We start from the raw sequence: 13,542 nt of genomic DNA on the forward strand, positions 1-13,542 counted from the left end.
TGGTTTGATTACTGGTTAAATTATGAGAATCAATATTAACATAAATATTTTTATATACACTTAAGTGGATTCTGAACCCTTAATAATATCTCCAAATATCTCTGAAAATATCTGTTACTGTCATTTTTATAGTTTAAACACTTTATTTTATTTTTTTTTACAAAAAACCTCACCATTTTTGGAACTAGGTTAGAGTTTTATTAGCTTAGATTAAATTAGTATTTTCTTCGATTTCACGCAATTTCCATGGGTTCGACCTCGTTCTTCACAATCTCCATACTACAATAAAGATTCGTGCGCTTGCGAGTTGATAAATGTAAAACATACCATTTCGGTATACAACAAAGAGTTATTCTAAGATGACTCTATAAATAGGTAGTGGTCCCCAATAAACACTAGGGTTCTGTATTCTCTCCTTCCCTATCAGAGAAAATACTCTAGAAAATAGTGTATTCTTGGAAGATCAAAACCTTCTCTGCAATCTCCAACAATGGCTTCAGGTTAGTGCTTCCGCTCATATTTTATCATCTTCTTCTTCTTTAATTTAGCAAAGGCTTTATAGATTTATGATTTAGGATTTTCTATATTAAAGCACTTTTAGGAATATGTTTGGATCTGCGATTTATATATTTCTTAAGTGTTTTATAAATCCTAACAAAAGGTAGTACCATCTTTTACATTATACTATCATCTCTATTATGATTATTACACCTTCTTCTTTTTATTATTATTCTTTCCATGGCAGTTGGAATCACTGACATTACTACTATTTCTAATGCACGCAAATTTTCTCTTCATTTCTCTCCACAAACTCATCTTCTTCTCTTTCTCATTCTTCTTCTCAATTCTGAAACTCTCGTCTCTCTCAATCTCTTTCTTTATCACACAGCACTCCTTTTCAAGCTCCACCAGCTTCATGCTCATCTTCTCCATCTCTGTCCTCATCCTCTCCTCACCAAATCCTCCTCTTACTACTTTTTCTTCTTCATCTTCCTCCTCCAACTCATCCTCTTTCTCGCCAAACCGACGGCTACCTTGAACCTCCTTCATGATTGAGTCTCTGAGCTGCATTTGTGCCACAAACAATATCTGCACGGTCACCCTCACTGGCAGCCTCTCATTTTTCGCGGCATGATCACAAGCTTTTTCTGACATTTTGTTGAAATCCAAAGGTTGACAGGCTTTCTCTCGCTCTGATTCAGTTAGATATCTATGCTTGTCCAAGTATATGTCAATGGCCTTATATAATCCATCAGACTTTTTCTGAGTTCCCATAGATAGACTAACTGACAGCTCAGCCAATTCAATGAATGTCTCTAACTTCAAATCTATGTCACTACTAGAAATTTCAGCCAAGAACTCTTCAAATAACTCAGCCACTAAAATCAAACCTGACAAATGGGAACTTGAGTAGTTCCCATAAAATTGCTTCAAAATCCTTCTTATACAATCAATGTCATACTTAACTTCCCTGCTGCAAACTTGGTTTTGAGAGAGTATCAGAAGATCTTTGACAGTTGCATGATGAAGACTTGTTCCAATCCTAAACTCCAAACCATCTCTACACTCCAAGCTAGCATTGAAAAACATTGCAGACTTTAGAATCCGGAGCAATATAGTGCAAGGGATGATGAGTCCTCTTTCACGTGGCAAAAGCCTCTCCACAGCTTCAATGATTTCTCTCTGTGAATTGCTCTCATATAAGGAAAGCTTCTCTTTATCCACTGTTGCAGCTGATGTGAAAGTGGGAAACACCCACTTCTTAACATAGTTAAGAAGAGAAGAAGTCGCATAGCTTAAGGGCACTCCTCTCTTCACCATTTCACAGATGAGAGGTTCATAGAGCCTGAGAGACAGCGTTGTAAGATCCTCATTTTGCAAATTCAGTCCAAACAATCTTCTTCTCGCACTTGGCCAATGATGAAACTCTTTGTCTTTGTCTTCGATTTCATCTTCCTCCTCCTCACTACTAGTGTCAGTGTTGATTGGTTCTCCGAGAAGGCGAGGATCGGAGAGTGCCTTGGCCATTAGAGAATCGAAACAAGCACCATCTAGGCCAAGTTGCACTGCTTGATCAAGAATGTTTTCAGTGGTTTTAAGGGCCTTGAGGGTTTGATTCCAGCTAAAGAGGACACTTTGTTCAAAGTAAGTAAGAGCCCTTTTCAAAAGATTAATTTTTGAATGAGTTTCATTCATTCCCAAGTGATGAGCAACACAACAGAGTGGAACCACATTGTCTCCTGACAGATGAATTTCATAGCCGTGACAGAAGCTTATAACAAGGCCCATAGTCTTTGAATTCGCAGGAATTTCACCAAGAAAAGGAGGAAGATCTTTTGGTGATCCACGTTTGAGAATTGAATAAATGTTGGCACATTTTGTAGCCAGAAGTTCCTGTGAAGATATAATCAAATATCATCATCATTATAATAATAATATTTATTATAATAATGGCCTAATGAGGTTACAGAATTACTTACATATAACTCCATATCTGATGAAGACACAGGCTTGGCAATCCTGAGAAGATTTTATGAGTCAGATTTTGAGCTATCAAATGAAAAAGTAATTAATAAGGAATTTGTTACCATGATGAAAGGACTTTTCCTGGTGAAGTGGACATACTCCTTTGAGTCTCCAATGGAGATTGGAGAGATGAAGAAGAAGAGATTTTTAAATTTCAACTGTTATAAGTAACTTAGCATTATTAGTCTTTAAGTCGGGTTGTGATATTGTGTCAAACCCTGTGAGCGTGTGTGCAGTAAAATCTAGAGTTATTAGGATTAAAGGTTGAAAGAGTAATTGGTTAGTTAAAAGATTAAGCAGGAATAAGAATTACTAGAGACAAAAGTGGAGTTTATGACGTTTTCTGTTATAATGGTACAACGTTCCTATTTCAAATCTAAGCTGATCAATTAGGATTTGTATATTAGCACGTACTTTTTACCTTCATCAACAAGTCCGTTGTAGTCTAGTTGGTCAGGATATTCGGCTCTCACCCGAAAGACCCGGGTTCAAGTCCCGGCAACGGAACTTTTTATTTAATTAATGTTATATTAATTTGGGCTTTTCAATATTATGTCAAAAAATAAAAAAAAAACCAGTCCAATTTTAATAGAGAAATTTACACTACATACTGTTTTTTCTTATTTTATTTTAATTTTACTGTTGTAAGGGAAATATAACATTTTTACTGTTTTGTTTTTTCTATACTATATATGTGTTGTACTGTTTTTTATTTATTTTTTTTTTATTTTTTACTTTTCACAATTGCCTATCCACATATTATATATATATATATATATGGAAGAGGTTTCAATGGTTACATTTTTATTGTAACCATCATGGTTACATTTTTTTAAGCCATTGGATTACTATTAAATGGTTGTGATTAATTTGGAAATTAAATAAAAATAAATAATAAATAACTTGTAACCTGAAAGTAACCTAATCATTTATTTCCTTATAAAACTTTAATTAAGATTAATTATATTTTAAAATTAAATTAATTATAATTATTAATTAATTTTTTGCAATTTATTACTATACACGGATCTTTTAGCAATTTATTTTTTTATACTTAAATTATTAAAATTTTTATAGCAAAACTTTTTATAATTTAAAATTATATACATATAATTTCATAATTTAAATTTTATTATACTTGTAATCTTAATTTTAAATTATTACACTTAATTATTTAATTTTTTTATTTAAATATTTAAAAAGTAAAAAAATGAAATAAGTTGAAGGATTTTTTAGAAAAAAAATAGTTGCACTTGTTATCGATTGATTAGCTTGAGGCATCATACTTAGTTCATATAATTGTAACAAAATAATTAATTATTTGAAAATTTATTATAAGAAGAGAATTTTAATTTGTGTTAAAAGAAGTTTAATTTTTGTAAAAAAAATAAATTTTATTGTAAATATTATAATTAAATGGCTTAATTATTAAAATAATTTAAGTAAGGATTTAAATATAAATATTAATTGCTAAAAGAGGTCTTGTTAAATATTTAATTAATTATTTTAAGAAAATTGTTAATTATAATTAAATAATTTTAAAAAAGGAATGTCTATTTAATTAATTATTTTAAGAAAATAGTTAATTATAATTAATTAAATTTAAAAAAGGAAAGTCTACCTATTAGTAACCTGCTATTACAGGTCAAAGAAAAATATAACCATATGGTTACAATAAAAATGTAGCCATTGAATAGTCACCCATACTATTTTACTAGGTGATTGTTACGTGCCAAGCCACGTAGTGTTAGTTTTATTTAATATTTTAGTTTTTTATTTGAATTAATAATTAAAATAGTATAATTATTTGAACGATTTGTTTTATAAAAAATAAAATATGTGTCAGTATATTTAGTAAGTAAAATATAGTTGTGTTATAATAATGTATGTTATTAATAGTAAAATGTACATTAATCTTCTAATTGAAAAAAGTTCTATTATCTCATTTTCATATCTAATAATAGCTACACAACTATATATTTATAGACTTTCACATTCTTTGCAAATTACTAATAAGCACCAATAATATTTTCATATTCTAATATTTTTTAACTTTCTCCTCTTAGTGGTAAAATTAAAAATAAAACTAAAAATAAGCACAAACATATAAGGTAAATACTAATTACAGCCCATTTTATCTTTTTTTTTATTATTTTTTTAAGCCCAAGCCCAAAAATCTCTAAGCCAACACAATCAATCTTCTTTTATATTATCTTTTCTAAATATTTTATCTATATTTTTTTTAAAAAAAAAAATAAATAAAAAAATTATTAATATTCTCCTAAGATAGGTTTGTTAGAGAGATATGTGGCTAAGATGATTTTTTTTAATTTAAAAAGAGATTATTAATATTTAAAAGGTTGTTTATTTAAAAGATTGTTTAATTTTTTGGTTTAATTATTGGGTTTATTTTTTAACGGGAGATCAAACCTAATCGTTAAATTTAACATAATATTCTTTTATTTTTAAGTATATTCTGTTAAACCAAGAATGTTAAACCAAGAAATGTCGTTAGATAGACACTTTTAATATATAAAGATATACTAAATAAAAGTAAAAAACGTGTGGGAGTGGTAGATTTTTTATTTTTTTTTTATTTTCTTTTAATTAAAATTATATTATATTTTAAATGATATAAAAGTGTGATGTGACTTGTATTGTCACTTTAGTGACATTTTTTTTTAATTTTCTTTTAATTAAAATTGATGATAAAAATATGATACCCTAAATTAATACCCATTTCTTTCATTTAATCTCACTTCCCCATTATTCTCTCTTACTATTCATCATCTTCTTCCTTTTTTTTTCACTCTCTACTTCCTCAAGTTCTCCCTATTTTTCTCCATTAACATATAAATTTTTTATTTTTTTTCTTATTCAGTTCTTCTTCTTCATCTTCTTTTTCATTTTTCTTTTATTTATTTTGAAGTTCTTAGTCACGTTTTTGGAAAATATAAGAGTTAGTGTGATTTTTTTTTGTTCTAATTTTTCAGAACTTTCTTGCAAATATAGTGCATCTAGTATTGAGGATGTGCATAAGATAGTTAATTTTTTAATCATTTTTTTATTTGTTTTAGTGTTGTTTTAGTGTTGTTTTACTGTTGTTTTTCATGATTTATTTATTTGACGCCGATTTCACTGCTCTTGCTCCATCTCGTTGGAATTAATAGTTATTTTCTGGGTATTTTCGTGTTGTTGTGGTGGTTCTGTCTGTGGGTGTGGAAGATGAAGACTATAAATACATTTCTTCTTCGTTCTCTTTGGTTATTTTTGTGGTTTTTTTATTCTAGTTCTCCTATAAATACATTTAACGAGCTCACTGACAAAAGAGTTTTGAGGTGTGTGGTTCTTTTATATTTTTCTAAGTGGTTATATTTGTTTCATTTGTTTTTGTGTTGTTTCAGTGTTGTTTTAGTAGTTTTTTTTATTAAGATTTTCTAGGAATGAACTTGCAAATATAGTTGATTTTGCATCTGGTGTTGAGGCTCTGCAGCAAATTGTTTGTTTTTTTAAATCATTTTTTTCTTTTGTTTTGTTTGATTGTTTTAGTGTTGTTTTACAGTTGTTTTTTCCATGATTATTTATTTGATGTCAATTTCATTATTTTTGCTCAATATTGTCGGAATTAATGGTTGTTTCCAATTGTCCTGGTGTTGTTGTAGTGATTCTGTCTGTGGTTGTGAAAGATAGAAGTCTCATATTTTTTTTTTGGTATTTACAGTATAAAAGAAAAAAAAAAAGGAAGGGCAGTATAAATGTAACATCTGCCGTGTGGCAGTAAAATTGAAAAGTATTAACCCAAATTCAATATTTTTGTAAAATGCCCTTTCAATACCAGTTATTGGGCTGGGCTTTTCGCAGAGTCTCAACAGCCGTGGGTATTCATCTAATTCAATTGGAAGAAGTTGAAAAATACTTTTTTTTTATATAATTAAATTTACCTCCAAATAAAGTTTAATTCAAATATACCTCTTTTTATGAGTATTGTACCCAAATTATCCTTCCACAATCACATAACTAAGACATAATTTCAAACATAATAGATTTGTGTTCTTTGTAGATGGATGTATAAGTTTGTGGGAAAGTTGGAAAAAAATTTTGATTAAAGAAAAATGAAAACTATCATAAAATGATAGGGGTAAAATTAGTAGAGTGATTGAAAAAATAGGTAATTATAATAGATTTTGAAATAGAGAGTAAAAATTAAAGAGTAAAATTAGTAGAATGATTAAAAAAATAGGTAATTATAATATATATTCTCTCATTTAGTTTACTTGAATCTTCGTTATTTCTGATGACAGAAAAAATGCCCATAACATTTTTTGCTGAACTTGATTAGAAACAGCTCAGATTGACAAAATGTCAACCTGGGCGTTGAGTCCCTCTTTTGGCCTTTTGAAAATTTTGTTTGATCCTTTGAAATAGTTGAATCTTAATATTTTTTGAAGACGAAGAAGATGCACGAAAGAATTCCTAAAAAACTCTATTTTAAATGGTCCAGGTTAACAAAATGTCAACCTGGGTGCAGGGCCAGCCCCAGGTGTCAACATGGGGGCTGGGTCTTATATTTGTACCCAAGAATTATTGTTTTTCCTCCACAAGGACCTATTTCCTTGTATTTTATGAAGACAAATACGATGTAAAAGTCAGATCTGTAATTGGACACTTGGAAGGTGCCTAGGTTGACAGATTGTCGACCTGGGCACTGGGGGCTCGGGGGCCCGGGGCCCCGGGTGCTCAAAAATTAACTTGCTCCGATTCTGATTTTGATGCCTCAAATATGTTCGTGGTATGTCTAGTTGATGTCCTAATGCAAGTTTTGACCATTTTGCACTAAGACGTGGTCCCAAAAATTGAAACCTTAGTTGAGGATGTCAACCTAAGCGCCAAGTGAAACCCTAGGTGTCCATGTTGGCTTCCGAGTTGTAGGTTTGTGTAATTTCAGCTCCCGGAGCTTGGATTAGATTGCTCCATGTCTTCATGGTACAGAATACTAAAAGATAGTGTAACACCCTAACTAACTTAGGCATGTTAACGTGATTTTTAACGTATTGTGCAACTCGTTGCTAATCAACGAGATTATCGAAAAACGTGATTAATTAAAATTTTTCTTATTTAATCAAAAACATAAAGTAACATACATATAAAATTCCGAGATCCCGTAACATAAAAAAAATATTTATAAAAGTTTAACAATACATGTACAAAAGTTTGTCGCCTAGCAACTACACAACAAAAGCCTTGATGTCCCAAAGATCGTACGCTCTAGGCCTAACTGTTGGGATTTGTGCCCTAAATAAAACCCATTACAATCTGATTAGTTATCAATATAAGAAATTTGAAGTGATTTATGTTTGCATGAATTTTACATGCTTATGGTTTAATATGTTTTAATATATATACACAAAATCTGTTAAGTCCAGAACATATATTTATTCACAATTACAGTATTGTCAACACAGTGGAATGTGATTGTGATTATATGATTCAAAAGACTAAGTCCCTGTTTCATTAGTGTTTTGGATTTACACTGATGTGATAATCAGCGATGATGTGTACTCACACTTGGAGTAAGTGTCATGTTCTTTCCAGGACATTGGTAAAGTATACTAGTTTCGAATGTGTGGAGTATACATTGGACTGGACCGATATTGAACTTAGTTAAGATATTATAAACTTACCGTTGTATCTTTCCAAGTCAATATCAGTAGTTGATCTTAGATTAAAAGAATCTAAATCCTGATATGCTTAGGCTCAACTCAGGAGTGCTATTCATGTTCTTTGATTTATTAGTTAAGCCTACTTTTGGGTCAGGGTGATACGTATATTTTGGGAACATGATAGTATGATTGAGTGGGAGCGCTAAACATAAATATGGAATCTATATTTTTTACTGTTTTTTATAGAAGTCAAGTGATGATTCCATTCGAGCTTAGTTAAATAGAAGTAAATGGATGAGCTCTTGTTTCAGTGACTAATTCATAGATCACTAAAACATCATTTACAGGTAGCTAAGTGTTTTAAGGGGTCAAATACATTGAGGGGTGAAAACAGTAAAATTATCCCATCTCGATGTAAATCATCTATATAGAGGATCTTTGATCACGTTAAGATTATAACAATGGTTAAATGAGATAGCATGTCTATATCGTGAAACATATAGAATGCTCTATATAAGTCTAAGAGTGCAATTCTAAGTTCTAATAGTGGATTCAACGAGGAATTAATAAGTAGGGATTTACTTAGTAAATTCGGTTCACTTATTGGAAGCTCAGCATATAGATCCATGGTCCCCATTCTAGTTGAGACCATATTGCTTGTAAGACTCAATAATTGATTTGTAATTAATCAATTATAATTCTAAAGTTATACTATGTCTAATTTGTGAATTTTCACTAAGCAGGGGTGAAATTGTAAAGAAAAGAGATTCTAGATTTGTTTATTAATTAAGAGACTCTATATGTCTAATTAATAATTAAATTAAATGACAATATTATTTAATAATCTATTTTAGTTATTAAATAATTAGTTTTGGCATTTAAATGGTTAGCATTGGAAAATTGGCGTTTTTGAAAAAATAGGAATAAAAATTGTGATAACTGCAAAATCCAAGTGAGGCCCATTAACACCTATGGCCGGCCACTTGGGTTAGGTTTTCCAATTAATATTTTCATTATTTTAATGCCAAATAATTGCTAACCTAAACCTAGTAGTTGCTTATAAATAGAAAGTGATGGCTCAGTCTAAATATATGAGTTTTCAAGAGATTGCCTTTTCAGAAAAACTGAGCCTTCCACTTTCTCTCTCTATAGCCGACCCTACCTCTCTCTCTTTGCCTTTTCACAATTTCGAAACCTTAGTGAGAGAGTAGTGCCCACACACAACAAGTGGTACCTCAATCATAGATTGGAAGACTGTGAAGGATCACACACAAAGAGAAGGATATTCGGGCTCAGATCTTGATAATACTCTGCGACAGAAAGGATACAAGGGTTAGAGATCTGAGTGGAAGGAGACATTATTCCGCTGCCACCAATGTAAGGTTTTTTTAACTTTATATGTGTTTAATTATCGTTTTAGAAAGTTCATATTTAGGGTGTTAAACAACATACTTGTGAGTAGATCTAAGATCCTGGTAAAATAAATATCCAATAACTGGCCTCAGAGCCATGGTAATTGATTTGCTTGCAAGAAATTTGGACTTAAAACGATTTGTTTGTGATTTGGATGGTTTCATGTTGTTTTGTGTGTTATATGATGATTGATTGATGTTTGTGAATTTTCGTGAAAATAATTGAAATTCTGTTTCTAGAATTATTTTTATTGGATAGTTTAGAAAACATTAAGCAATTTACTTTTTTTATAGAACTCAATTTTGATTTTATTTGAATTAGTTATGATTTTTTGAAAATCAGAAAAAATATCAGGGTGGTGCACCTACCCACGCGCGCGGATGAGGGGCATCCCTCGGACAGCACGCGCACAGACAAAATTTTGTTTGAAACCGAGCCTTGCGCGCGCGGAGAGGCTGCATGCAGCCTCCTGCACCGAGGTTTCTCGGTCAAGCATCATCCCCAGCGCGCGGGCAGTATGCAATGCATACTGTTAGGCTATTTTTAGCCTAAGTTTCGGGTCACATTTTATAGTTGTTTTTCTTCCTTATTATTGTTTTTGGAATAGAATTACGCTTGTTTTCTTTGATTTCAGGTTTCAACACTTGGAATGTATAAATTGGACAAATTTCGGAAAACAGTGATCTATAAAATAGAGAAAATTTTAAAAGAGAATAAAGCTGAAACTTCAAGCCTAAATTCGACTATGTTTTGATCATATTTTGGAAAAAGTTAAAACATAAAAGTTTTAGATCTCTTTCTTATCTTTCCAACGCATCTTGAATCAGCCCATTTGGAGTTTGTATGAGAAAGTTATGCCCATTTTACTAAAAGATGTCGAAGCTGAAAATTCCATCTCGCCGCGGCGAGATTTCCATGGCCGCGGCTAGAAAGTCTGGGCAGAAACGTAGTTTTTTGATGCACTTTTGGCCGCGGCGAGACCACTTTTGGCCGCGGCGAGCGTCCGTACGGTCAGGGGTATTTTTGTCCAACGAACCCTAAAAATTAGATATAAATAGAAAACTGCGATTGGAAGTCAAGTGAAGCGATTTGGAACCCTAAAACACAGCAGAAAGAGGCAAGAAGAGCAAAGGAAATCAAAGTGAAGATCCAGATTCATCCACCAACAGTTTCTTTCTCTATTCCTCTTTAATTTATTTATGTTGAATATTGCTTTAGGAATGGTTATGGATTTGTTTCTGAACTAAATTTCCCATTTAGGGAGGATGATGATTGTTGTTTAATGTTTTGCCTAGTTAATGTTTAATTACCATTCCTCAATTCTTGTGTGTGAAATTATCTTAGTTTGTTCTTAATTTCATGTTTAAGATTGATCACCTTGTGCATGCTCTATGATCTCAATTCAAAATCTGAAAAGTGAGAATTGAGAATGCTAAAATTAAGATAATCAATGTTCTATGTGAAACGAAAGTATTTGCATGACTTATGTGACGAGTAGATTATTACTTAATGCTGATTTCATGTTAGTTTAATTAAGGAATTAATTAGATAACATGTGATTTAGAATCTAGAAGATCTGAAAGGAGCTAGGTTGTTTCATAATCTGTCATTCACTTCAAGAATAGGATAGTAATTAATCATTAACGATTTGGGTAAACAACAACAGGATTCTCCTCCCTATTGTCTCATCTTGCTCAACTTTAAATTGTGTTATTAAGTTTTCTGAATTTCTTTCATATTTTACTGTTTTTAAATCATACTTGCTTTCGATTTACCGAATAGAATCATAAGTATAATTTAGTGGTACTTAATCCAATTCCCTGTGGGATCGACCTCACCTGTGTGAGATTTACTACTTGATTGCGTATACTTGCGTAGTGTTTAAAATTATAGCAACAAGTTTTTGGCGCCGTTGCCGGGGAATTGTTAAAGATTGATATTACATAAAATTATACTAACTTCTACTTTGGTTCTTTTTGCTTATTTCTAATCTGTTTCTTTTAGATTAATTTTTGTAATATTATTAAAAATTAAATTTTGTTCTAATTTGGTTTTACTTTTTAGTTTTAGTATTAATTTTGTTGTTTCAATTTTTTTTATCTTTTTAGTATTAATTTAGTTTTATTTTTCTTTTAATTTTACTAATGTGTTACTTATGAGTTTGACCTGCAAGATAAATCCAGATGTTATATCTTGAGGATTTTGCCCAACAACACAATGAACCATTCTATTCTGCTTGGAGGAGATTTAAAGAGCTTGGAGAGAGATGTTATCCCACTTTCTCAAGTGGGTGTTTTACATGGCTCTTTTATAATGGGCTTAATGATGAAACAAGAAGCTGGGTTGATTATGGAGCAGAGGCAACTGGAGCACCTCTATTAATGAGAGGCTATGATGTAATAAATCTGTTGAATAACATGGCAGATTTTGATTACGACTGGCATTGGGATCCATCACTTCAGGGTTGGAGTCACCAATACCCACCTTATTGCCCAAATTCATCCCAACAAACTGAAAAAGAGGAGCAACTACTATCACTTCTACAATCACTTCCAGGAGAGATTAATCGCTTAACTGACATGGTGAGATCCTTATGTGATAATTCAATGACTCATGATTCAGAATGTAATAACTCCAATGATGAAAGTTATGAGAGTTGTTGGTACAATGAAGAAGGGTCATTATTTGAATACAAGGAAGATAATGAGCCTACAATTGAAGATCAAGATCCTTGTGAAGAGGAACTCATTGAATATGAAATCACAAGCAAGGGTATGGATAGCCAAGTGGAGAGTGAGCAACAAGAAGAAGTGTTGTTAGATGAAAGTGTAGAAACTGTGACATTGGAGGATGAAGAAGAACATGGCATCATTGATTCGACTTCATCAATGATATTGACTAATAAACCACCAATGAATTCATATATTTCATCAACACCATATTATATCCTCTACAAGCTACAAAAGGCATCTCCCCAAGCTTATCATCCAAAGTCTTATGTTGTTGGTGCTGATTTTGGTTCAAACTCATCACTTGCCAAGCTTGAAGGCAAGTACAACAACAATTTTCAAGTTGTCTTGCATGACGCTTATTACGGGCGTCAACCGCTTATTGATGTGGCACTCAGGTAAGTTTCCTTTCCTTTTTCTTTAATGTCACATTGGGGACAATGTGCATCTTTAGTTTGGGGGGAGAGATTTAATTTTTTTTTTTCAATTTTTCAGTTTATGTTTTTTTTTTTAGTTTAGTTTTTGTTTTTGTTAGTGTCATGTGTTGATAACTAAGCTGGAATATTGATTGACTTACTGTTATTCACATGTGCAATGGATTGAAATCTTAACTGTGTGCTTGAGTCATAACTTTTTGAATTGAATTAGATGTGTATTAGAAGGTTGTTCATTTAGATGTAAAACATTTATTTTTGACGCATATCACTTTTTTTTTTCTATTTGGATTGTGGAATGATTTGGCTTGACATGGAATAGAATTTGTTTGACATACTCTCTTGAAGCGAAATCCTTGATGATTTTTGTTTGGAAAATGATTTAGGCAAATTTTCTTTGGATCGATTGAGCCTTTCAAGCCTACCTAAAAAAGTTTTATCCTTAGTATACCCAAAGTTGAGCCTTAGCTTATTCTAAAAAAATTTTCACCACTTAACTAAGCTGAATTCGTTATCTTTAACTACTTTCACCCTCAACATACCTTATTATGCCATAAGCTTTTAAGCAAGTTTGGGGGGGATAAATTATTGTAAGTGGGGGAATAAGTTTTGCAGTAAGAGATTAAAAAAAAAATTAAATAGTTGTCATGTGTTGTGCCTCTATTGAAAAAAAAAAGAGAAAGAAGAAAAAAAAGAGAAAAATGACATGTGATAATTTCTTCTTGAGAATCAATTGTGAACAATGGGGTAGGCACATAGAAAAAAATATGCAATCTCTTA

At 31.4% G+C, this 13,542-nt stretch overlaps 1 protein-coding gene and 1 non-coding gene across 2 annotated transcripts; one reads left to right on the forward strand and one right to left on the reverse strand.

The window, feature by feature from the left end:
• Positions 1 to 607: 607 nt before the first annotated feature.
• On the reverse strand, positions 608 to 2,780 carry LOC133032662 (BTB/POZ domain-containing protein At5g17580-like). The gene has a single exon (XM_061106764.1). The coding sequence runs from the start codon at positions 2,287 to 2,289 to the stop codon at positions 706 to 708; it is 1,584 nt and encodes a 527-aa protein (XP_060962747.1). The 5' UTR covers positions 2,290 to 2,780; the 3' UTR covers positions 608 to 705.
• Positions 2,781 to 2,960: 180 nt separating this feature from the next.
• On the forward strand, positions 2,961 to 3,033 carry TRNAE-CUC (transfer RNA glutamic acid (anticodon CUC)). Its single transcript has one exon. It is a non-coding gene; the product is annotated as a tRNA-Glu (tRNA).
• Positions 3,034 to 13,542: the final 10,509 nt, after the last annotated feature.

This window comes from Cannabis sativa, chromosome X, assembly GCF_029168945.1.
Source record: "Cannabis sativa cultivar Pink pepper isolate KNU-18-1 chromosome X, ASM2916894v1, whole genome shotgun sequence".
In the NCBI taxonomy this organism is placed as follows: domain Eukaryota; kingdom Viridiplantae; phylum Streptophyta; class Magnoliopsida; order Rosales; family Cannabaceae; genus Cannabis; species Cannabis sativa.